This window comes from Punctularia strigosozonata, assembly GCF_000264995.1.
Source record: "Punctularia strigosozonata HHB-11173 SS5 unplaced genomic scaffold PUNSTscaffold_2, whole genome shotgun sequence".
In the NCBI taxonomy this organism is placed as follows: domain Eukaryota; kingdom Fungi; phylum Basidiomycota; class Agaricomycetes; order Corticiales; family Punctulariaceae; genus Punctularia; species Punctularia strigosozonata.
The window spans coordinates 1,147,725-1,171,365 of NW_006767434.1; the positions used below are offsets into that span (position 1 = coordinate 1,147,725).

Consider the following 23,641-nt stretch of genomic DNA (forward strand, 5'->3'; position numbering starts at 1 on the left):
CAACGGTGTGGGTGCGACTCGCGCATTTTCCATACCAAAACGCTGCAGTATTTTGTCTAGATAGGCTCGCTGGTCAAGATGGACACAGTTGCCTTTCCAAGTGATACGCATGCGCAAGAACTCTTTGCCGTCGAGTTCTCTGCACTCCCACTTATCCATGAAAGCTCGTTTGAGTCTTAGGACGGTAGGAGAGTTCTTGGGCCCCATAAAGAAGGCATCGTCAACATAGACTACGGCAATGCAGAAATTGCCATCTTTGTTGTAGACGAATATACCAGCGTCTGACACCAGGCGTTTAAAGCCTAGGTCGGCCATGGACCGGTCGAGGGCTTTCCACCAAGCTAACCCTGCCTGTTTAAGTCCATAGAGCGCGCGGCGAAGCTGGAAAACCATGTTTTCGCGCCCTGGCTCTTTAAAGCCTTCAGGTTGCTCCATATATATTTCTTCGTCGAGATTGCCATACAAATAGGCATTTCGCACATCAACGGCATGAATTTGCCAGTTTTCAAGTGCGCATAGTGCAAACATCATTCGCACTGTCTCAAAACGAACTACAGGTGAGAAGACTTCATTGAAGTCAATTCCTTCAACCTGGGAGAAACCTTTGGCTACAAGCCTGGCCTTTTTCCGACCATCAGATTTGATGTCGAAGACCCATCGGTTTTTAATGACCTTTCGGTCTCGTGGGCGATCAACCAGGTCATAGACCTTGCGCTTCCGGAGAGCTTCAAGCTCATCACGGCATGCAGCACGCCATTCCTTCTGTTCAGCAGGTTTAAGCCGCTGAATATCGCGATATGTCCATTCTTTTACATTGGACTCGTTGGGATTTCCGCCGAATAGTGGATATGCGCGCAAAAGCAACGCTTCGACGAACTGTACTCCCCCCTCCTGGCATAGTTTTGCTAACCGAGCATCTCCTTCAGAATCAGATTCCGAGGATGGGGCTTTACTGGCGCTTTCGCGATAGCCAGTGAACGGTGTTTCCGGTGCAGACGGGTCATCGCTTTTTCTCGGAGTCTGAGGTGGCAAACTAGGCACAGGAGCCGGTTCGTCCTCTGATGGAGGCGATAATTCGCTCTCTATCATTTGCTTCCGAGAGACCTTGCGTGACGTTTTGCCTTTGCCTGGTGAGGATCCACCCTCTACCAAGTCTTTCCAGGCGCGTTCACGCTCAATCTGCTTGTATTGGGAAACAGGATGTTTCCTTTCACCGTATATATTGCCCTCTCGCTTCGGCACTTTCCTGAGACGACCAGATCTCCTTGGAGATTGCCATGGTTGTTCAGGCGGTACTGGGCTGGGAGTCCTCGACCGCTCTCTTTTGGGCGTCGAAGGAAGCTCAGGTGCCACGTCTGGCGCCTTGCCTTTCCCCTTTTCAGGAGTTATAGTGGGAACAGGAGCTGACGGAATTTCATCGTCGTCGTCCCAAGGAACGGGTGGTTGACCCGATGGGTGATTGGTGTCTTTGGATCGCGGACCTCCAATACGCGTGTTTTTCGTTTGCTTTTGCTTCGCACACTTAGGAAACAGTGTTTCGTCAAACAACGCATGGGCAGATGTGAATATCACATTGTTGGGTAGGCGCATGAACTTGAAGTTCGTTTCCATACCATCCGCAACGCCGATGTATATCATAAGTTCAGATTTAGGTGACATTTTGTTCTTTCGAACATCGGCGGGGAGGTGAACGTATGCACCACATCCAAAGACTCGCAAGTGATCGACTCGCGGTGGTCTACCATACAGAAACTCATACGGCGTCTTCCAGTTTAGGCGCACAACCGGAGTTCTGTTGTATACATGCGTTGCATGCTCAACAGCGAAATTCCACCAGGATTCAGGCAAGCAAGCGTCAAAGCGCATCGACTCAGCCTTATCCATGAAGGTGCGCATATACCGCTCAGCACGACCATTCTGCTGTGGCGTGTGGGGTGCGCTCTGAAGAACTTTAATGCCGTTATTTTTAAAGTACTCGTCCAAGGCTTTGGACTTATACTCTCCCCCTGCATCCGACATCCACTTCTCAACAGTCGAACTGAACTGGTTCTTGACCATTGCCATGAAGTGTTTAATTGCTGGTAGTGCCGCATCTTTAGTACGCAGGCAAACTATCCAAGCAAACGAAGTGTAGTCATCCAAGAACGTTATCACATATTTATGCTTGTGATACGACTCGATTGGGAATGACTTGATGTCAGAATGGATAAGTTCAAACGCTCTTTCAGCGCGAACAGGGTGAGTAGGAAAGGGTCGCAAAGGCATTTTGCCTTGCGCACAACCTCGGCATATATGTTCCTCGGTGGGTATCTCAATGGGTGTAAACCCGGAGACGTGTTTCCGAGCATGTCGAAGCACATCCTTTGAAGGATGAGCAAAACGACGGTGCCATGTCTGGTAATCCAGAGCATAGACCATATCGACAACCTCCATTTCTTTGTCGGGGAGGGTCTGGACACCATAGATGGTATCACCCGATACACGAGGAGTGAACGTTAGAAACGGTTCTCCTTGTTCGGTTAACACTCTTACTGCCTCTGAGTCGCAGAGTGCAGTCATGTCGCTCTGCAGAAACTGGCCAAGAGAAAGCAGCCGCATATTAATGTCGGGCACAAGCTTTACTCCGGCAATCTGTACGATATCCTTCTTGGTTTTCAGGATTACAGTCCCTTCGCCAATCATGTTGGTGTGGTTATTTGCCGTCGATAGCCTTACCGGCGCATCAAATGGCTTATAATTAATGAAGTCGTTGATATCATTTGTGAAATGATACGATGCTCCAGAGTCACACATCCAAAAGACTTGGCTTGGTGTTCCTTTTCCCTTACAATCGGCGCACGCAGACTATGAGAGCGAATGCACACAATCGTTATTACTACACAATACATCATCGCAAAGTATATTACATGCGGCTATATTATCGCGCGAAGACGCAGCAGATAAGTTAGCGATGTTTAGTGCAGAGGGATAGGAAGGGACGTACCCAACATCCTCATCGTCATCGACAATCATGCCTGACCATCGGGACGGTCCAGCATGTCCTGGATCATCTCCCAGAGGTGATTCATTCCGCGACCCAATGCTGACGAAGTCGTCGCATTCGTCGTCGGAGGCGTCGGGAGGGACGTATTCGGGCGTCGGCGCTCGCGAGGAGATTCGCTCGGCGAGCGGCGTTGACGAGGTGCCGGTGGGGCGCGGCGAAATCCGGTCCATAAGGTTGGGCCGGCTGGACGTCCAAGAGGAGTCAGATGATCCTTTGTTAGAGGAGGGAGAGAGGCGGACGCGCTTGAAGGCGCGGAGGGCCTCCTCGTCGGAGTCGAAGGTCGGCGAGCCGTTTGCCAGGCTCCAATCCGCGCTGACTGTTCCGCATTCCTCATCGCTCGAGTCGCTCGTTCCGCGGAATGGCGGAGTGGGGGGAACTCCTCGAAGCGAAGAATCCGAGCTGGTACCGGGTGAGGGGCTTCGGCTTGCTCCCGTCGCGCCTGCTGGTCTCGTTGTCGCTGGGACGGAGGAGAGACCGAGGGCCGGACACTTCTTGTGCTCGGCAAAGGTGCGACAGGGCGTCTCCGCTGTGCAGAATGGTTCAATGGCAGGACAGAAATTGTGGTCTGCCTGCGTCCGGCATGGGGGTTCGGCTTCGCAGTAGGCGTAGTGCCACGTCCCTTTGAGCCTGTTGACGGCCTCGATCCGGCGCTTACGCTCGAGATGGTTTTCGAAGGTGTCCTCTTCAGGGCACTCGAGTAAGTGTTTGAGCGTGGCGGCACGGAGGGCGTCGCGCTCCTCGTTGAGGGTCTGGATGCGACGTTGTTCAACGGTGGCTTCGAGGACCCGCAGTTGCTCGGGCGTGGGCCTGATCCCTAAGTCGCGAGCAAGCTTCAGCGCGCCATTCACACTAGGGTAAATGGTGGAGGGTTCAGTCACCTTCACAACCGGTTTGAACATGCGACGATCGGCGACGTACGGTGAGGGAGCACGGCGTGAAGCCGGCTTAGGTTCGTCAGCGGCGACTGCCACAGATGCCATAGTGACATTGTGGTCGCAGTCGGCGACGTACGCCTTTCCCTTGCCTTTGTCCTTGCCCTTGCCACGGCCAGAGCGACCGCGACGGCGCTTGTCCGAGTGCTGCTGCTGCCCCTGAGGGCGCTGCTGCGACTGCGAGGACTGCTGCTTCTGCTGCTGCTGCCCGTTAGGGCGCTGCTGCTGGGAGAAAGACTGGTCGCCTTGCTTGCGCTTGACAGCGCTAAGCTTGTTGGCGGTGTCGTTCGGCTTCTTGCTTGACGAGGCGTGGAGCTGCCTCTGGTCATAGGCGAGGATGACTTGACGACGAATGTCGTCGACGTCGAGTTCGGCGGGCTGCTTCTGCTGCTGCAGATGGCTGATGAACGACATCTGCGGTGGGAGCTTGGCGATGATGAACATAGCGAGGAGCCACTCAGGGAGCGGCTCAGTGGCAGGAATCGCGGTAGAACCCGCGGCGGAGATGCTGGCAGTAGCGGTATGGGATCGAGCCGTAGCGAGGGCGGAGGTCGAAACGACCTTGACCTCCTTGAGGCGGTCCCAGTGCGCTTGCATCTTGTTGAGCGCGGGAGCGGGGTGCGAGTTGCCAGGAATGTTCGTCGCCAGCAGAGCAGAGAACTCGTGGTAGACGTTGCCTAGAGCGAGAGAACCGTAGTCCTTCTTCAGCCTTTGCCAGATGGCGGCGGCGGTCGTGAGGTCCGAGGTATTGGAGCGAATAGACATAGAGAGGCGCAAATTAATGCAGCCCATAGCCTGCATGTCGTGGTCGACCCAGGCCTTCTCGTCGCTGAGCTGCTGAGCGCTCGGGGTCGCAGAAAGAGTAGGACGAGGATTGACGATCGCAGTCCAGTGCGAATGCGCCATGAGATAGTTCTGCATGTCGGAGGCCCAGTGCTGGTAGTTAGCACCGGTGAGCTCGGCGATCTGGTACAGAGCAGACGACATAGTAGCGTAGAGTGTTGTTAGAGTTGGTAAGATCTGGTTGAAAGAAACAGTCGTCAGCGTAATGAATCAACTAAACGACCAGCGCATGACAGCGCTGCAGATCACCAGTGGAGCAACGGCCTTGAGCCGTGCTACGCGTCGCCGAGAGGCGTTACGCGTTGTCCACCACAGCGTTAAGCCATTTAAAGGCGACGCTTCAGGCGAGCAGGGCACCCAGGGCGCAGAGTCGGTGCAGAGTGCAACCGTCTCAATGCATTGCGGACGCGGTGCAGGATGCTACCGTCATCGACGCAAGCCCCAGCGAGCCCAGGGCTCATAACCTGTGAAAGCTGCGCTGCCGCACACAGTGGCGGGCGACGTCAAGCTCACCTGGTTGAGTCTGGGTAAGTCTCAGTCTGTGGAGGACAGAAGTAAAGCGACTTATATTGCAACGCTCAGACAGGCCTGTATATATACTACAGAGAGTGGCTATGCGGTGCAATCACATGCTAAGCTATAGAACAATAAAGAAGGCTGTGGAACGTAGCAACGTACAGCCTATTGTGTCAGAAATAGATACAGCTGTGCCGAGGACGGCAGTCAAGGCGGGCTGTGCCAGCGCCTGTGAATCGGTGGCTGTAGAGCGCCAATTCAACATCTGGATGCTGATTATTGTCAGGAAGTGCTCTGCGCAGCCATACTCGTCCATTCTGGCTAACAGCAGTCCGGTGATTAGCAAGGTCACCGAGAGTCGAAGCTCGCTAGCGTGCTCTGGCACACTTCATGCTGGCTCGCTTGGTTAAACATAACCCCCATCGTAGCCACCGCTTAACCAACCACAGAGCCTTGCCTTCTTGACAGTGGCTGGCTTCATCAGTCTGTCCATATCCAGTCACGAACCGCGGGCGAGCACTTCGTATGTCTGCCCCTGTCTAATCTATGCATGCCGAGTTGGCTAAAAAGCACCCATGGAATGTACAGGTTCTCCGCGTTTGCATAGCGGCTCGACATCAAGGTGCTAAGCGAGAGCTGAGATACTATGGCCGTGGTACTGGTGCGCCACAAAGGATGGTCAGAACCACGCATGGCCGAGGAGGGTACCTCTCCTTTGCTCGCCCACCGAATCATGCCGGCCATGCCTCCAACAACGGCTATATAACTCTTCGCTGCAGCGCCAGGTAAATGCATACTATCAGCTTTCTCATACCGCGTCGGGAACCCGAAGCCGAGTTGACGAGAAAACCTCCTCTCACGCAACCTGTTCTAAACTCGTTAAGGTCCGTCTTCACCAAATGATTGCCTCGTCGCTATCCCTGGTTCACTGATTCGGAGGTAAAACAGATGGCCCAGAGGGAAGTCAACTGGCTTGGCGCAATGGAAGACGACTCGTCCACCAAGACCGTCAAGATCGCGACCCAAGGCTCTCAACCCGCCTCGCAGGAGAGCAACCGACACGTCTTCATGTTCTGGGAAAAAGGTAGGCTCCCGCACAATGGTGATTTAGTGTATGAGATACTTCATCTCGTCGGGCCGCCCCGCGGGTTGCGCTTCGAGCACATCGCTAAGAGCGGGGGCGACGATTTCAAACAGCGGCACCAAGTTGCGGAACTCGGGGACTTCACGCGGGCTCAACGCGATCAGATCCGCACGCTCGCGGCAAAACTCCCGTTCAACCCAGTCTCCGCGGTGAACGACTGCCGCGCTTGGCTTCACGATCTCATCAATGCGATGGTCGAAGACTCTGTCGTCAGGCTTTCCCCTGCCAAGCGCCAGGCGGCCCTTAGCAAGTGTCATCTGCCGGCGCGGATGCCGGAGTAGTCTCGCAGTGAGCGACTTGATCATTTTCCGATGGATGGCTCTAATCTTTCCCTCAGATCATTGCTCATACGCATCTGGCATGCCAACCGGCAGGATTACGAGCCCCTTTGTGCTACGTCGTTCTCCTATTGTCCTTGTCTTTCTTCGCATTTAATGCCATTGCTTGTTTGTACGGACGGACGGACACTGTACTGAATACGCACTAAATGATTGATGTCATTGATACTAGACGCAGTCCACTGAGTTAGGGGGAACGGAACGGTTGTCAACTACTATTGATGAGCGCTAAACACTATGTATGCAAAGACGCAAAGTGCTGCCTGTCGCGACGCGACGGAGCCGCGAAGGACGCGTGACGTCCGCGCGTTCACCGACTCATCCGATCGACGTGATCGTGACCGGCGCGACGTCGACGGCCTCGGTGGATGCCGGCGTCCGCGTACGTGTCCAGTTCGAGCCGACGTCAACGGTGAACGGGTGTCGGGTTTGGATGCGCGACTTGCTCGACGCGATGATCAAGGATCCGCTATTTTAGTCAAAGCGAGCGCCGAGGTTATTGCACACATCATCAATCACCCTCAGAGATATACCTGCCGCATCATCAGCCGGAGCCCCCACGCTAAGTTGTGCCTCAGATCGGTGCACCTCAACGCGCCGTGCGTCAGGCGATCTGAGTTGCATTGAGTCGGTTCGTGGTCCATCAAGAGTATTTCATCTGACTTCGCTTTCAGGGATTCAAGCTTTGGCTGCAAAAGTGTGGGAGAGGGTTGGCAGAGGAGAGGAGAGATGGATATAACGCTAGGATATGTTTGGCGGACGACTCAGTATTTGCTCGACATTAGGGGGCCTCAAAGTTGGCGATTATGCACTGATTCTGCGTCGGATTATGTGCGGATTATGTGTCGATTCTCCTGTCGCTACACGACCATAATCCACCTTTCAACTTTGAACCCCCCGCTACAACTCCCGATTCTGTCTGGATTCCGTACATGAATCATCTCCTGCCGACGCATCGGCATGTCCTTCTGAGCTTGAAATCAGAGTTCGGCCGCACGGCTGAGCCTGCATTTGTACCCAAGTCCAAGATAGCGCGACCTAAGTAACCTGACGACCTAAGTCTCGACGGCATTCCGACGCCTCTGTGCCCACTACAATCAACACGATGGATTGCACCCACAGATCTGATCATGCCAGTTCAACAGGTATATGTGCTATGAATCTGAATAGTTTACTGAGTTAGGGACGAGCATGTGGCTATTTTGACCAGTGCATTTATGAGTGCTCGTAGATATAATTGTATATATAGTGTGTTATGGGACAGTAAGAGCAGCGGTGTAAAGAATAGCTTATGCTGCCGCCAAATGGTTGAAGAGTGTTGCCCATTTGATGACCCCGCTACTCTGACCTCTGCCGGAGTGCAATGACCTGGACTATAAACTCAGGGACAAAAGGGCCACGCACGTATCCATAGGGATGAAAGGTCGTCCGGGGGCGATGTGGGCAGGCACGACACGAAGGGATTGACGTTCTTGCATGGTAATACATACGGGCGGTAGTAAAAGGCTCTCCGCAGTCCGAATTGCATGCGTACCATGTCAATACACTCGTGAACCAAATATCCGGCACCATGTGCACACCCAAGGTGTACTATTCGAGGGACTGGCTGCCGCTTGTGGTCAGCTAGATGGTGCTGTACTGAACGAGAACGTGTCGTCCTTCCATGCGCATTGAGTACTTCTTCGCTGTCTCAGGTCCTTGTACAGGTAAGGTTGGTGATGGGCGATGAGGTCGTTGAGTCCCGGAAGTATACTATTCAGAGCAGATACCAGCCACAAAAGGAGGAGACCGACGGGGATGAGGACGAAGAGACGAATGGACATCCCCGTGACGCGGGAAGGATTCCAAACTCCGATGTAGAGAATCGGATTATGGGTCGAAGCAAGTGTAGCGGCTCTGGAGCCGCTACACTCGATTCGACCATAATCCGCGACCATAATCGACTTTCGAATCCACTCCATAATCTGTCCCATAATCGCCAACTTTGAGACCCCCTATTGCAAACAGTGCGATTGAAATCAAGGATGATATTAAGAATGTTGAAAGGGTAAGATGATAAAACAATACTCTGCAACACCAGGGCATACGACTCTAGTGAGGCTCTCCTTTTGATTCATGAACAGCGCCACCATCGCGAATCTCGGTACTTCCTTGAGAGCGAGCATATATTCCCTCACATGATCCACCAGATCGGGATTCGGGTCACAATGCTCGTCTAGAAGGGACGAAAAGGTGTTGAGGATAGAGACGAGCAATGGCGGTTCCAGAGACGTTTGACACATTGAAGGTACCGCCGCTGGGGGAATTTGCTGCATTGATTGCAATTCAGTATTTGGGCGACGCTAGATCAACGCTGACAAGGAAACGTACGCAAAGCAAGGCCCATCGGTCTTCGGCCGTCTTCTGCGCACTCCACGACCGCTGGAATGTGGCCAGGCTCACCGGCGAACGAATCGACGTGCTCGTACTCGGCGAGGCGAGGCGAGCTTTCGACACTGGAGAGGCACCCGTGGATGGATAGGGCTCGGGTTTGACCTCACGGATCTTGGCGTCGGTGCTGACGAGCGTGTGGTTACCGCTCTTTCGGAAGATGCCACCGCCTGCGCGAGACGGCTTCGTACTGTCGCGGACTTCCTTCGCCTGCTTGAACGAAGTCGAGGTAGACGCCGGGGGTACTGATGAGATAGGCGAAACCGAATTGCCCTGGACTTGACGAGTCGAATCCGGAGCGAGAAGATCCAATGACTTCGGAGTAGAGGTTGATGCCGCCGGCGGGTCAGATTCGACTACTGTGATAGGTATCCGACGCCTCTTCGGTTGCGCGGTGGTTGATGTGCCAGAAAGAGGAGGAGGAACGACATTGAGATCTTTCTTCGCCTGATTTTCCGTCAGATTACTAGTCAATAACGAAGAACATGGTATGTTTACCGTAGACTGTTTCGCGGCGATTAAATCGTCGACCCTTTTCAGCTCCTGCTTGATCGAATCGTTCGAAGGCTCGATCTTGAGCGCTGCCAGAAGATCTGCGTACAGTATCAGTGATACCATCATGAGAGCACAGAACAGACCCCACCCTGCTTCGCTTCGTCGAGTTTCGACAATTCTGTCCTGGCCTGTGCTCGACGGAACAAAGCCTTGGCGTTCGGATTTTTCGCGTTTAGTGAGATCACGGTGGAACAGTCGCGTTCTGCATCCTGATGTCTATGTATTCGAAGTTCGTGTTCAAGTTTTTGCACGATGCATGTTGGGCCACGCACTTGCCTAGTTTGAGATACGCGGCGGCGCGGTTCAACGGATACGTTGGATCCTTCGGGTCTGCAAGGATGGCAGAAGTATAATGGCCTATGGCGGCGGCGTAGTCGCCGGACTTGAAGGCCGCGTTGCCCTGCACAAACCGAGCGTTAAGACTCCGAAACATCGGCTATTTGGGCGATGAATACGCCACTTTTTCCTTCGCGCCCTTCGCAATCTGAGCGGGATTTTGCGCCATGTCCGACGTGTCAACACAATCCGTATAATTAGCGGCGAATCGTTTTCTCCCTTGAACTTGCACGACTTGATCGAGACGAAGGTGAGTGAGGTCGGAAGTCAAGCCACAACGCCCGGTCGCTCGATCATCCGTTTACGTCGCAATCTGGGACTTGGTCGGCGCATACCATCACCGACTGGCTTCTTACGGAAATTACTCGCTATCTTATATCTTTACGGCAGCATGGCGAACAGCCCGTCGGTCTCTGTTCCCCATCGTACGCTAATCCTCTGTTATGCTACCGAACCGCAAGTCTGGTTGGCTCATCTCGGCGCGCCCAGCGTCGCTTAGTCGACCGCTCGACGAGCAGACGTCGACACCGAGGCTTCTGCACTCCTTGGAACAGAAAACCAACTCTATCTTGTCCTTGATTGCGGACGAGAACTACATTTACAGTGGCAGCCAGAGCTCGAATATATCGGTATGTGGTGTTAAGCCAAGGGTCGTCAGCCGTGACTCATTGGAGGTCCAGGTTTGGGATAAGCAGACATTTACGCTCAAGGCGACTCTGCGGGGTCACACAGGAAGCGTGCTATGGTTGGAGTATGCGTCGGATCGGAAATGGTTGTTCAGCTCGTCAGGTTCGTCCTGCGATGCTATGAGTTGTGTGACACCGTCTTGAATCGACATCCGGCTATAGGTGATGCAACGATCCGGGTGTGGTGCACGCGGGCGCTTGTCCCACTATACGTTATCAACCCGCATCTCGAGACCGATGCGGGCGACCTATTCTCCCTAGCATGGTCAGTCTATGTGTCGGACTACATGGAACTCTAAATTAATGCATGCAATCGCATGTATAGGTCATCCAAGCTCCAAACCCTATATGTCGGATGTCAAAACACGTCCCTACAGTGGTTCAATTTCAATGCCTCGCAGAGCTCCCCGGAAAGCTCTATTATACACTCTTCCACGCATTCCAGCATATCAATCGCAGGCTCGTCCGGCTCTGGCACGTCCACTCCTAGCCGTAAAGCGCACAAATTTTTCGATTCGTATCCTCAATATGAGCGGCGATCGGCAGACGTGTACGCCATGAACGGTATCGCGGCGTCGCTTCCTCTCAGTTCTTCGGAAGGCTGCATACAACTGTCGGCCCCTCCAGTAGCGAAGAGTGTTTTGCAGATACCACCCTCGGACGTGATTGAATCAGCGCATTACGGATACATATATTGCATGGCGCTCATGCCCAGTACGAGAGAGGGATCTGATGACCACCAGCATGGTATGGCTCGCGAAGAGGAGCTATTGGTCACTGGAAGTGGTGACGAATCCTTCAAGGTATCTGATATATCCACCAGCATATCAGCAGATGAGCTCAAATAATCACCTAGGTCTGGAAGATCACTTCTGAGGGCCCTGAACATCTCCATTCGTATGAGTGTGCCCAAGGCGCGGTTCTCTCCATTGTGACCCGTGGAGATACCATATTTGCAGGTTTGCAGGGTGGAAGTGTTGTGGTATGGGACTTGGAGACGAAAACGCTTGTCCGAACCGTATTTGTTCAAGAGGTGATTTCTACCTATGTTTTGTTTGGAAAACCTCCCCTTGACGTGATCATCGATAGAATGTGGATGTGCTTGCTCTATCTCTCCTTCACTCCGATCTATACACCTGCTCGGCGAACGGAGAAGTGCAGGTGCGTCGACTCCTTCATGAGGAGTATTGAATCGTTGAGCAATATACCGTTAGCGCTGGTCTGCGTCTTTCGATCGTACAGCATCCTGGAATGCGCACGACGGGATCATCCTCTCATCTGTGATCATTCAACGGCACAAATCTGAGGATGACGGAAGCGGTTATGCTCTTGTCACAGGCGCGAACGATGGGTATATCAAGGTACGAAAACCATACTCCACAATGCGAATTGGTCTGACTGTTCGCCTGCAGGTATGGCATACAGAGCCTCCCGCGAGGTTCGCCGTAGACGCAAACCTAAATGGTGCTTGCGACGACGAATGTCCCGACACGAGGACCATGAACGGTATGTCAACCTCGTACACATCCACTTTTACTGCTGTGCTTACCAATATGCCCCGTTGCCTTAGACACCATGGTGTACGCTCTCACCAAATTCATTTCCATTGCCTCCGTTTCGGGAAAGCCCTCCCACAAAGAAGACTGCAGACAAGCCGCCATCTGGCTGAAAAAATGCTTGAGTCAACTCGGTGCAGAATCCATGCTTGTACGTTCACGAGTAATAGCACGCCCGCAAAGAATAATCAATGATATCGACACAGGTGCCTACGGGTGAGGATACGAATCCCCTGGTTTTGGCAACATTCAGGGGCGCTCAGAGCGAAAAACGGCGTCCGAGGGTACTATTCTATGGGCAAGTCCACCTTCACTCCCATTTGTCGAATTTTGGACCTCAACCCTGTCGACTCATCTAGACATTACGACGTGATCCCCGCGCCGCCTCGCGGATGGCAATATCCGCCGTTCGAGCTCACGCCCGTAAATGGTCGCTTGTACGGTCGCGGGGTCACGGATAACAAGGGCCCTATCATGGCGGTTGCCTGCGCCGCGGCGGAGCTATTGATGAAGAGAGAGTTGGAGGTTGATTTGGTGATGTGTGTAGAGGGCGAGGAGGAAAGCGGGAGCCGGGGCTTTGGGGAGGCTGTGCGGAGACGTAGGGTGGGCGTCATCGCGTACATGCTACAAGTGGTGCTATGCTCACGGTTCTGGTTGACCAGGATGTGATCGGAGACGTGGACGCTATCTTGATCAGGTCAGTCATTGCACTTATTGCGCCTTCCTAATCTGACGTGATCCGAACAGCAACTCAACCTGGATTGCGGAGGATCCTCCCTGTATCACATACGGTCTACGAGGGGTCGTGCATTGCAGCGTCGAGGTCAGTTTAGCGGCGAAGTGCTCGACTCGTCTGACGACGAGCTCGACTAGATCAGCAGCCATAGTCCTGATCTGCACTCCGGTGTAGACGGAGGCTCGGTCCCAGAACCGATGTTAGATTTGTGAGTGTTGTACCCACCTTGCCAATTACGGCAGGAGCGACGGATGCTCACGCCTGTATACCATAGAGTTAATCTTCTGGCGACTTTGATTGATCGGCAGCGGAAGGTTCTGGTCCCCAAATTCTGTGCGTACGCACTGTTCTCGATGGCTATCTCGGATTTGAATCACGTTCCGTAGACGACAGTGTTCGTCCACCAACAGAGGACGAGACTCAGTTGTACCGCCGGATTTCTGCCATTGTTCAACAACCGACTTCGTGGCTGAGTTCTCGTTGGAGGGAACCGAGCTTGACTGTTCACAACGTCGAAGTTTCTGGACCTAGAAGTGGGTTATTCGATCATGATTCACTCCATGAAGCTGAAGGAGAGAAAGTGCAGACTCTACTGTTATTCCATCGACGGTTAAAGCGCAAGTATCGGTGCGAATAGTACCCGATCAAGATCTGGAAACGATAGCACGCTCGCTCTGCGAACACCTGGAGACGTCCTTCAAGGAACTTGATTCTCCCAATCAGCTCGATGTCGGTCTTTTCCCCCTTGCCCTTTGGTGTCGTCATAGATGAACTTGCCACTAACCTTGGCTGCAACGTCTTCCAGGTCAATATCACACATAAAGCGGATTGGTGGCTTGGAAACCTGGATGACAGATGGTTCAAGGCTTTGGAACGGTCTGTGAGGGATGAGTGGGGCGTCGAGCCCCTCAGGATACGCGAAGGAGGGGTGAGTCAGATCCTCAATTCCTGTGAGCTGTATATTGCGCTAACCCCACATGGGCCGTTAGTCTATACCTTCCGTCCCTTGGCTCGAAAAGGAGTTTGGTTGTCACGCGCTTCATTTGCCATTGGGCCAGAGCACGGTGAGCTACGCCAATTCACGGTCCGTGATCTTGTGCTCACCGTCATGCAATAGGACCAAGCCCATCTCCCCAACGAGAACATCTCTTTATCCAATCTCCAACGTGGAAAATCTGTTATAGAACGCTTTCTGCTCGCTGTCGCCAGTGATGAGTGAGCTATAATTCATTAGCCGATAGAGGGCCTGTACCACATTTTTAAGTCTGTTTCGCGATACGAGAAGAACTAGTAGATCGACGTGTGAGCCGTCGGGATGTTCGACTCATTCAAGGTAGATAGGTAGGTATATTACCGGGCACGGTCCCTAAACAGGAACAGCCCTACACTCTTTTGGGACCGTGCCGGGTAATACCATACCATACCATACCATACCGGTGTTTCGCGGCTTTTGTGGACGCCGACACACCGCTACGCACCGGGTGGAAAAGTATCTAAGTATACATGTAGTACGCTATGTCGTACTACAACGTTCGGAGCTCGAGTCACATAAATGATACTACCTGTCATAGTCCGCGAGAGCTATCTATTCAATACATTCGTCAATGTCAGGCTCGTCTGGGTCCTCGGGATCATGCAGGCTCGAAATCGGCATCGTCTCGGTGTACCGTTACGGAAGTCACCAGTCAAGTACGACATTGCCTCCACAGTCCAGATACGTCAACTCTGCCCTACATGCGGGTTCAGTGTCGACAACGGGAGCTTTTACGGATCCTAATTCGGTGCTAGCATGTAGGTAGGGAAAACCCTGAGTGTACATATCGTCAGTCCCCTAACCGTGATTTCCTTTCTTGGGGTTCCGTGGTATGCATCGCGCCGTTCGTGCTTTACTTTGGCCGCCACTACCTTCTTCCTAACTCGTGCGCATCGAACAGAAATTCGTTGGAGTTTACTCGCTCTGATTGCTCTGGAATTGGGTCACTCATCTGCAAGGAATGGGGTCAGCTCGGGTTCCTCAAGAGATTTGGGATCGGATCCTCGAAGTCGTCGACTCGGACGATGGGAACGCCACTTTGCGCGCTTGTTCGTTAACGTGTCGGAGATGGGTCGATGCAAGTCAGAGACGACTATTTACAGACCCGATTCCGAGGGGAGCTTATCGAATAGAAGTGGTCAATCTCCGTGCCGAACATCTCTGCCGTACCCTGAGCGAATCCCCGCATCTGCGGGCTTTCGTTACGGTGCTGGCGATTCCGGTCCGATACCTTGCTCGATTCCTCGAACAACATCTCCCGAATATCCAAGATCTGCACCTTCGTGGCGTGAACAAACCGGACGACTGCGATATCCCTGAGGGAGTCACGCTGGCCGCTTTCCCTCGTCTTCTTGGTCTTCACCTCAACGCAATCACGCTCCTTCCCTCCAGATTCCTTGCGTTGATTGAGTCCGCTCCCCATATAAATCATCTTGGTTTTCGTAGTGTCTTTTGGTGGGACAGAGACGGCGAGTCGGAGCGCTTTCCATCGTCGCCAAATGGTGCAGCCAAACCTCGGTTGACAGGGTTGGAGATCGAGGAACGTCCCGTGGCCGACACGTTGGAACACTTGGCAGCTCTTGCTGTTCGTGGATACTTCGTTCTCGCGCTCGAGCAGCTGTCACTGCCGGTCGGCCTGTCTGAGCCGTGGTTCACGGTGTCGCAAGAGCTCCCCCTGCAGCACTGCAGCATGCTTCGTTCACTCCGGATAACCAACTACGAGGATATAAGAATGGATTCTCGCCGGCGTGAGTCTTCGAAGTTGCGTATGACAGGTATACTATCCATATGCTGATCTCTGCGATCTCAGCGCCCTTCGACTTTTCAGATATGGTCTATCTTGAAGAGATTAGCATCACCATGATGATGCAGTTCGGCACATACATGGAGATTCTCCCTCATATCGTCAGTTCGCTCGAAACCATCAAGTCTCGCTCCTTCCGGTCCCTTGTGATCAGTATCCTCGCCCCAGGGGTACTTCTGTCCTATTGCTTGCCCGATATCGGGTCCGCCTTTACCGATGTGGGCATCGAACAGCTCTCGGAGCTACACGTTAGGTACTGTCGGAAATCGCCCCCCGGCGGCGATTACACCGATTCGGACTTGATCAGAGAGCACTTCGGAGTGCTCATGCAGCGGGGGCTTGTGGTGAAACTGTTCAAGGAAGCAGAAGAGTTGTTGTATTATTAGCTTCATATCAGCACCGGAAAGTGTTGTGCGCCGTTCTTGTTTGCCCGTATGCTCATTCACTTGACTACGTTCCGATGCGGCATCTCTCGACCCATTGCAAATGTGTAGGTAGCACCCGTCAAGTTTGTATAAACTGGAGAGTGGATGACTATCCGTAAGATCTGGAGCGACAGAAACACAGAATAAACGCTTCAAGCCCCGACCTGTAGGATATGCTGTAATTTTATGCTCCCGTACGGCACTGCAAGCGTGGGGTGGAAACAGGCATATTAAACCGCGGAGGTCCGTTGAGAAGAGCCGAGCAGCGAATGAGAGGGCGAGAAAGTCACGTGAATGACAAATTCAAGTCTGTAAACGGGCATTCTGGTCTGGAAGGGGGGGTCGACCCCCCTCTCCAGATTAAAGGTCTGTACGACGCCCCCTGTATTCCGACAACTTGGCTCGACAATGCCGAAAAATCGGCATGGCTCGCTTAGTGGATTTGTAAGCAAAATCTATTCTATTCAGCCTTACAGATCCTTACGGATAGTCACCCAGTACTAGTATGCTACAGATCTGGATGTGATTCTGGAGGGAGAACATGGCCTCGGACATTTTTCCTCGGGTTCCATCGCCAATGTTTGATAGTGCAACGTTCAACACTCACTACTGACAAAACACTCTATCACAGAAAACCTGTCCGCGAATCAGCAACAATCTCCCGTGATGAGTGCGCTCAATGCTATATCGGACACGAAGTCATTGAAATCGCGAGCTTTAGTCGCATTGAATAAGTACAGCGTTCCCCCGACTTCAAACCAATAGATGGAATCCCCCATGGATATCGGATATCCGCAACTCAAGCGTAGGAGAGCTGAAGGTGGGATATATGATTGTCGCGAGTGACTAGAGGTCCAGCCCCCAAGGTGTCCGCGTTTGCATATCGAATGATCATGTCCCTGTCGATGAACTCATAGAAAAATTGAAACTCGCATGAGCCCATGGCCACGTGTGCGTGATTCAGTATATCAGGTGATCACTTCAGTGCAACTTGGCGACACGTAGCCGACACGTCCATACCGAAGCCATAGAAGATGTTCTTGCATTTGCTGGCGATTGTAACAACTTGTTCTGTCTCTCCTTACCACACTCCGGGTCTGCCATGTCGATTGCTAGGTTTGTCGTGAGTATTTGTGATTGCGGCAAACCACTTACAGACGGTTCACAGGCTGGCGTTATGCATCGTCGGCGTATATTCGATGTTCCTGGTATGAGCTCTTTATCGATACGGTCGCGAGAAATTGCAACTCAAGAAAGGACACTTAGCTATGGGCAGTAGCACAGGAACGACGTGCGTGATCGTATCACTGGATGAATTCGCCGCTTGACAATCTCATGCCATTACTTAGTATCCGTCCCCTTCGAGAGGATAGATGGCTCCGGAGCCGACAAGTTCAAGTCTCCCCTAGTACTTGGCACGGTTCAAAGTGCACTGAGTGCACTGACTGCCCTTCTGTATCTCGTCCTCCGCCGGAAGGCGGGCGATGACCTCAGGCATACGCTGGGCCTGGGCGCTCCCTCGTCTCCGCCCCAAACAGCGAGATCTAGCGCGCCCGAAAAGTCTGGCAACGGAACCGCGAACGGTATCTCGAACGGACATGCTCACAAGAAACACACCGAGGACCCCAACCTCCGCTATTCGACCTCCTCCCTCCTCGCGCGTTACGCCCAATGCGCCCTCTTCATCACCGCCGCCGCACCATTCGGTTTCGCCGCACTCTCCCACATATCCTACCCGACGATGGTCCTCGGCAAGTCCTGCAAGCTGGTGCCCGTCATGCTCATGAACGTCGTGCTCTACCGTCGCAAGTTCGCGGGGTATAAGTATGTAGTGGTAACGATGGTCACTGCGGGGATCACCGCCTTCATGTACTTCGGCGACCAGAAGAAGGCGAAGGGAGGCCACGGTGGCCGAGGCAGCGCCGCCTCCGGAGGAGCTTATGCGAACCTCATCGGAACGACATACCTATTGATAAACCTAGCAATCGACGGGGCGACCAACAGCACGCAAGATGAGATTTTTGCGAGGTACCGCGTTAACGGACAGCAGATGATGCTTTGGATCAACTTGTTTTCTACCGTGCTCACGACGGTCATTGCCATGATACCCCTCCCCTATATACCCGTTCTGCACGAGGTAAGCACCATTTCCACAAAAACGAGTCGCCATCCGATAACGACGTCCTTTTGTTGATGTTGTGATGATCAGGGCCCCGCAGGCCAGTCAGAACTTGATGCCACGCTCGCATTTTTGCAGACGCACCCAAGCCTTCTTACGCCGCTCTTCCAATTCGCTATCACAGGGGCGCTCGGCCAGATCTTCATCTTCGAGACCCTCCAACATTTCGGCAGTTTGACGCTAGTGTAAGTGTCCTCTCTTCACCCGTTTCCATCGATCTCTGACTTTGCTTGCACACTTTGCATAGCACAATCACCCTGACACGTAAGCTGTTCACGATGGTGCTATCCGTCGTGCTTTATAAGCACAAACTCACCCTTGGCCAATGGGCTGGTGCTGCAATCGTCTTCGCTGGCATATCTGTGGAGGCTTGGGTTAAACGGAGAGGTGAGTCAGATTGCTACTTCGGTCATGCGTTCGTTGCCCACGCGAGCATTCCGCCTCTGTATTTTGACATCATATGAATAATCGCTGACGCCTTGTTCATCTCAACTCTAGAGGTGCATGCGAAGAGGGTCATACAGGAGAAAGAAAAGGCGAAGATAAAAACCCTGTGACCCCTCGTATCGTATTAATAATAGATGAATTGTGAAGGATAAATCTGCAAATGTGAAGCCAACGAAATCAGGGCTGAAACAGCGGGTACAGCACGAACGCTGTGGGGTCACGACTCTGAGAACGCAGTCCATGGCAGTCATGGGAATGATCCACGAAACGGATACCTGTCTGGAGCTGAAGCGGTGCGATCCCGTTGCCCACTCGCAAGACCCTGAACCAAAACATACCTCTCCTCTAGCACATGTCCGCGACGTCAAAATAGCATGCTACGATACCCCCGAAATGCGAGATTATCACCCCACTTGATGTTGGTTGCACAGGCTCATGCCGTCTCAAAGCCCTTTGGTTCCCGAATCACTCACCTTCTCCACTAGTGCTAAGTCTGGTTTTAGCATGATCATCACCATCGTAGAAGATCACCTTCTCATGATGCTCCAGCATCAATAATGTATGGGAAGATTCAGTTGTAAACCGGGACTTGGTACGGACGGGCGTGAACGCCTGTCTTCGATCCGGGATTGCCATTCGCCAAGTCCGGTAACGAATCAGTCCCGCTTCTTGCTGTGTATACGGGCGCATCAACGCCGTGCTGATTTGAGGGGGGCTTAAAGCGAGGTATATCGTGCTGGATTTCTATTTGCATATGAGGTGTGTTCACTGTACCCTTTGCACACCCGATGGGAGCACAGCCGGGCAATGTTACTGCTCTTACGGGGTAACAGTTACTTGGCCGACCGAAACGGATTGCCTTCGGGGCGCGGGGACTGCACGATCTTCTTGGCATCTTGCCGTTCAGCGCTCAGCCCCGGGTCTTGATAGAAGACGCCGAAATCATGTTCGGTCATATAACGGCCCACACTCCGTCGAGTGAGGAAGGTGCGCCCACTCTTGCTACCCAAGGCTGAGCCTCGAGCAACGATGTCGGGTCTTGACTCACCGGTTATTGAGCTTTCCTCGATCGTCGTTGAGTCGTCGATTTACGGTATGTTGCTACCAAGCTAGTCTCCTATTTCAATTATTCAAGTTCGGATATCATATTTTACAGGGTTATTTTTTGTTGCATTTCTTGCATGTCATTACGTGCTCCTTTCACGACGGCGTACTCGGTTTCAGGGGAAGTTGCACCTGAAGACCCCTGATGTCAACTGGGCTCTGTTAGTGCTTGCAATTATCACCTTCATGCTCGTCTCAGTGGTAAGTGCTGGGCTCTATGAATGCCGAAACGAGTTCATCCCCGTTGTTAGCATTGGTCGCTAGACATCATGAGGCTGATCAGGGCCTTCATACAAACCCCTGCACAACAGGGCATGAGTGGTGCCCAGTGGTACTACGCCGACATTTCCGCCAAGTCGCAGCTTGCCAAGTTATGCATCCTCTTCGTCGAAGAAAGTCTGGCGGATTCGTTGTTGGTGTGTCTCCCGCCTCGTGAAGGGGGTTACCGCTCATATCGCCATAGGTATGGCGTTTGTGGGTTATATGGAACAAAAACACGCGTATATGCGCTCTTCCAATATTCACCGTGCTCGGCTGGCTAGGTACTACCCTGTCCGATTCACGTTACATACCAGCGCTGACGCATGAATAGTTACCTCCATCGGCGAGATTTCTCACCTGGCTGCTCCCATCCGAACTACATCCTTTCATTCCACAGCAGGTTCGTGACGCAGGTCACGCGCCGGAATGCATGTCGCTTATATTCTCCGACTCGGCTTGTAGGACAGCACTGGATGAACTCTGCCTTTGCGATGACGTTCACGTAAGTCACTATTGTTTTGCAGTGGGGGGCGATGCTGAATGGGTGCTGTTGTCATTCAGGACGAACATCTACTGCTCAGGTATGCATGCGTGTGACGACGACGTTCTACGCAGATACTCATCTTCGCCAGCTTTGATCTCCTGGCGCATTTGGTCCAGTACTCGTGCTATCCGATGTACAAATAAGCAAAGAAGCCATGTAAGACAGCACTCGCGTGACAACTTGTTATGCCCAGTCTGATCACAGTCGCTTAGCCGCTGCTCGGTATTCTCATAGAGAGCGCCGCTACATACACGTACGTCCATGCTCATGCCACCGGTTCCCTGAGCTGACTTTCTTCTCTGCAGGGGTATCGCTCTCGCATCATGGATCACCTACGGAGTTAAGACGAGCCTGCAATTCCTCGTCATGAACGCCGTAAGTCGGGCCCACTCAACTTCGAGGTTGGATTTGTCCTGACGAGAAGGCGCAGGCGCCTGCCATCATCGGCCTGAACTTCTACCTCGTCGTCATTCGCGTCGGCCTCGGTTTCGGCTTCCAGCATAGCGACGGCCTTCCGGGGGTGCCACCGCCACCCTCGGGGTTTGCCCGAACCGGTAGCTTGTTGTCGATCATGTCCAAGGTGCCGCCAATACACGAAAAGATGCCCGTGCAAACATACCCCGACCCTGTCAAACCACCCAGATACGCCCGTGATGAGGACGAGGAAAAGGGGTCAATATACGATATCTTCAAGGCCTCGCCGTCGACTTGAAGATCTTCACGATGCCTGAGGGAGCAGGTATCCCTCGGCAACGTATGCTTATACTTGTCATACGATACCCTGGGGACCCTCGTTCAGGCCTAATCATACAATCAAGCAAACGAAACGGGCATGTCACTGGTGTTATTTGGTTCGGACTCGCAGGGTCAATCTTCAAAGTCCTCTGTCATCGTTTTTATCCGTCTTAATATGCTATTATTGCAAAAGTCTACGACGAACAAGCTGTTCTACAACCTGCGATGGAAAAACGGGTTGTCTAGTAGCTGAGAGACGACATGTCTGCCCGAATCCGGTTGTAGTCCAACAGACCGTTGATGCTGCCGACCGCCGCGATCGCGATCTGCAAAAACAAAAAAAGAGAACAAGCATCAGACATAGACATTAGAAAATGGCAGGATGTGAGAGGCCACGTACGTCCTTATCCCAGAGGTATTTCTGCGCTACCCGCTGGATCTCGGCAGTCGTGACGGCGTCGACGGCGTTCTCGATCTGCTTCGGCGTGTACCGGCGGCCGCTGGTGACGAGCTGCCGGCCGATGTCCTCCGCAACGGCGGTGGAGCCGTCGAGGCTGAGGAGCAAGCTCGCCTTGAGCTGGCTCTTTGCGCGCTCGACCTCGACGTCGGTCGGGGCAATGCTCATCCGCGTCCACTCCTTGAGGGTGAAGTGGGCGAGGTCGTCGAGGTTCATGAGGTTCTCGGAGACGAGGTAGATACCCCAGAGGCCGGTGTCGGAGTAGGAGGTCGAGAAGGACATGAAGCTGTTCGCGAGCTCGTGAGTGGAGATGATGTGCGAGAGCTTGGAGGAGAGCAAGGGGGAGGAGCCGAGCGAGCGGTCCCAGTTGCCGAAGATGGACTGCATGACGAGCATCGGGAAGTAGTCGGGCGAGCTCCAGCCGACGCCCTCGACGGCGATCGCGATGTGCGCCGTCGGCATTTCCTCGTCGACGACGCGGACTTCCGAGCCGACGAAGGTCGTCTTCGGGTGCGCGAGCCGGCCGAGCGGGATGGGTTTGGGGGAGACGGGGAGGGTGGAGAAGTGCTTCTCGGCGAGCTTGACGAGCTCGCCGTGGTCGACGCCGCCGGCACCGACGAGGACCATGCGGTCGGCGGTATAGTTCGTCTTGATGTAGTTGGCGAGGTCGTCGCGCTTGATGGAGAGGATGTTGGCCTTAGGGCCGAGGATGGTCCTGCCAAGGGGTTGATCTAAATAACGAGGAGATTGAGTTCGAATGCATAGCGCAGTGGCCAGCAGGGATACTGACGTTGGAAGGCGACGGAGTGCAAGTGGTCGAAGACGACCTCCTCCAGCTGCTTGTCGACCTCCTGCTGCTCCCGGAGGATAACGTCGCGCTCGCGCTCGATCGCGGACGACTCGAGTTTGGAGTTCTGGAGGATGTCGCTGATGATGTCGACCGCCGCGGGCACATCCTTGCGGAACGACTTGGCGTAGTACACCGTCTGCTCGCGCGACGTGTACGCGTTCAGGTGCGCGCCGAGGTTCTCCACTTCGAGCTCGAGCGCGTGCTGGCTCCGCCGTCCGGTACCCTTGAACGCCATGTGTTCGAGGAAGTGCGCGGTGCCGCTCGTCGCATCCGTCTCCGCCCGCGAGCCGGCGTCGATCCAGACGCCAACGGTCGCCGTCTGCGCGGACGGGTGCGCCTCAGTGGCGACCGTCAACCCATTGGGCAGTGTCGAGACCTCGGTGAAGGGGCCAAGGTTGTGTGCTGTCGCGAACGAGCGCAGCGGTCGCTGAGGAGGCGCCTGGTCAGCACCCGGCCAATGGCGAGGAGGGTATTTGCGGGTGGTGTGGGGAACATACCTGCGGGCGCGCTGCGCCACGGAGAGCTCGCCCCAGTGAGCCTCGTACAGTTCTGGGGAGCATTAGGCCGCTGATAATTTTGGAGGAGTCGCCGACGTCGTGGTGAACAGTGAGCAGACGTTTTCCGAAGTCAGCCGGGCTTAGGCTCCGAGCCAGACCCCGTGACGTCGACCAAGGTAGACACGGTCAC

General features: G+C 53.6%; 8 protein-coding genes across 8 annotated transcripts; 5 read left to right on the top strand and 3 right to left on the bottom strand.

Moving 5' to 3' along the window:
- Positions 1–2,902: 2,902 nt before the first annotated feature.
- On the bottom strand, positions 2,903–4,962 carry PUNSTDRAFT_130720 (uncharacterized protein; the record flags this gene model as incomplete). Its single annotated transcript, XM_007379965.1, has 2 exons — positions 2,903–2,912; positions 2,984–4,962. The coding sequence occupies 2 exons, from the start codon at positions 4,960–4,962 to the stop codon at positions 2,903–2,905; spliced, it is 1,989 nt and encodes a 662-aa protein (XP_007380027.1).
- Positions 4,963–6,282: 1,320 nt separating this feature from the next.
- PUNSTDRAFT_42073 (uncharacterized protein) lies at positions 6,283–6,759 on the top strand (the record flags this gene model as incomplete). The annotated part of the gene is made up of 1 exon (XM_007379966.1): positions 6,283–6,759. One exon carries the CDS (start codon positions 6,283–6,285, stop codon positions 6,757–6,759), a length of 477 nt encoding a protein of 158 aa, XP_007380028.1.
- A 2,087-nt stretch (positions 6,760–8,846) lies between these two features.
- Positions 8,847–10,338, bottom strand: PUNSTDRAFT_141160 (uncharacterized protein; the record flags this gene model as incomplete). Its single annotated transcript, XM_007379967.1, has 6 exons — positions 10,262–10,338; positions 10,074–10,201; positions 9,890–10,017; positions 9,745–9,839; positions 9,187–9,693; positions 8,847–9,125 (listed from the first exon to the last, which is right to left on the bottom strand). Exons 1-6 carry the CDS (start codon positions 10,304–10,306, stop codon positions 8,847–8,849), a joined length of 1,182 nt encoding a protein of 393 aa, XP_007380029.1. The 5' UTR covers positions 10,307–10,338.
- A 242-nt stretch (positions 10,339–10,580) lies between these two features.
- Positions 10,581–14,334, top strand: PUNSTDRAFT_60131 (Zn-dependent exopeptidase; the record flags this gene model as incomplete). The annotated part of the gene is made up of 21 exons (XM_007379968.1): positions 10,581–10,766; positions 10,818–10,926; positions 10,986–11,098; positions 11,159–11,202; positions 11,269–11,626; positions 11,680–11,856; positions 11,913–11,984; positions 12,038–12,184; positions 12,236–12,329; positions 12,394–12,530; positions 12,586–12,701; positions 12,739–12,982; positions 13,042–13,076; positions 13,127–13,202; positions 13,253–13,323; positions 13,390–13,448; positions 13,502–13,648; positions 13,702–13,844; positions 13,921–14,043; positions 14,105–14,179; positions 14,233–14,334. 21 exons carry the CDS (start codon positions 10,581–10,583, stop codon positions 14,332–14,334), a joined length of 2,628 nt encoding a protein of 875 aa, XP_007380030.1.
- Positions 14,335–15,109: 775 nt separating this feature from the next.
- PUNSTDRAFT_141162 (uncharacterized protein) lies at positions 15,110–16,383 on the top strand (the record flags this gene model as incomplete). The annotated part of the gene is made up of 3 exons (XM_007379969.1): positions 15,110–15,197; positions 15,252–15,896; positions 15,959–16,383. 3 exons carry the CDS (start codon positions 15,110–15,112, stop codon positions 16,336–16,338), a joined length of 1,113 nt encoding a protein of 370 aa, XP_007380031.1. The 3' UTR covers positions 16,339–16,383.
- A 1,066-nt stretch (positions 16,384–17,449) lies between these two features.
- On the top strand, positions 17,450–19,172 carry PUNSTDRAFT_49772 (UAA transporter). The gene is made up of 7 exons (XM_007379970.1): positions 17,450–17,493; positions 17,546–17,585; positions 17,644–17,668; positions 17,727–18,514; positions 18,587–18,741; positions 18,804–18,943; positions 19,055–19,172. Exons 1-7 carry the CDS (start codon positions 17,480–17,482, stop codon positions 19,111–19,113), a joined length of 1,221 nt encoding a protein of 406 aa, XP_007380032.1. The 5' UTR covers positions 17,450–17,479; the 3' UTR covers positions 19,114–19,172.
- Positions 19,173–20,032: 860 nt separating this feature from the next.
- On the top strand, positions 20,033–21,624 carry PUNSTDRAFT_42077 (uncharacterized protein; the record flags this gene model as incomplete). The annotated part of the gene is made up of 10 exons (XM_007379971.1): positions 20,033–20,096; positions 20,160–20,308; positions 20,359–20,523; positions 20,571–20,649; positions 20,700–20,768; positions 20,831–20,870; positions 20,930–20,949; positions 21,147–21,165; positions 21,218–21,287; positions 21,343–21,624. 10 exons carry the CDS (start codon positions 20,033–20,035, stop codon positions 21,622–21,624), a joined length of 957 nt encoding a protein of 318 aa, XP_007380033.1.
- A 187-nt stretch (positions 21,625–21,811) lies between these two features.
- PUNSTDRAFT_141164 (uncharacterized protein) lies at positions 21,812–23,554 on the bottom strand. Its single transcript, XM_007379972.1, has 4 exons — positions 23,452–23,554; positions 22,895–23,381; positions 22,048–22,835; positions 21,812–21,973 (listed from the first exon to the last, which is right to left on the bottom strand). Exons 1-4 carry the CDS (start codon positions 23,512–23,514, stop codon positions 21,890–21,892), a joined length of 1,422 nt encoding a protein of 473 aa, XP_007380034.1. The 5' UTR covers positions 23,515–23,554; the 3' UTR covers positions 21,812–21,889.
- Between the last annotated feature and the right edge of the window lie 87 nt (positions 23,555–23,641).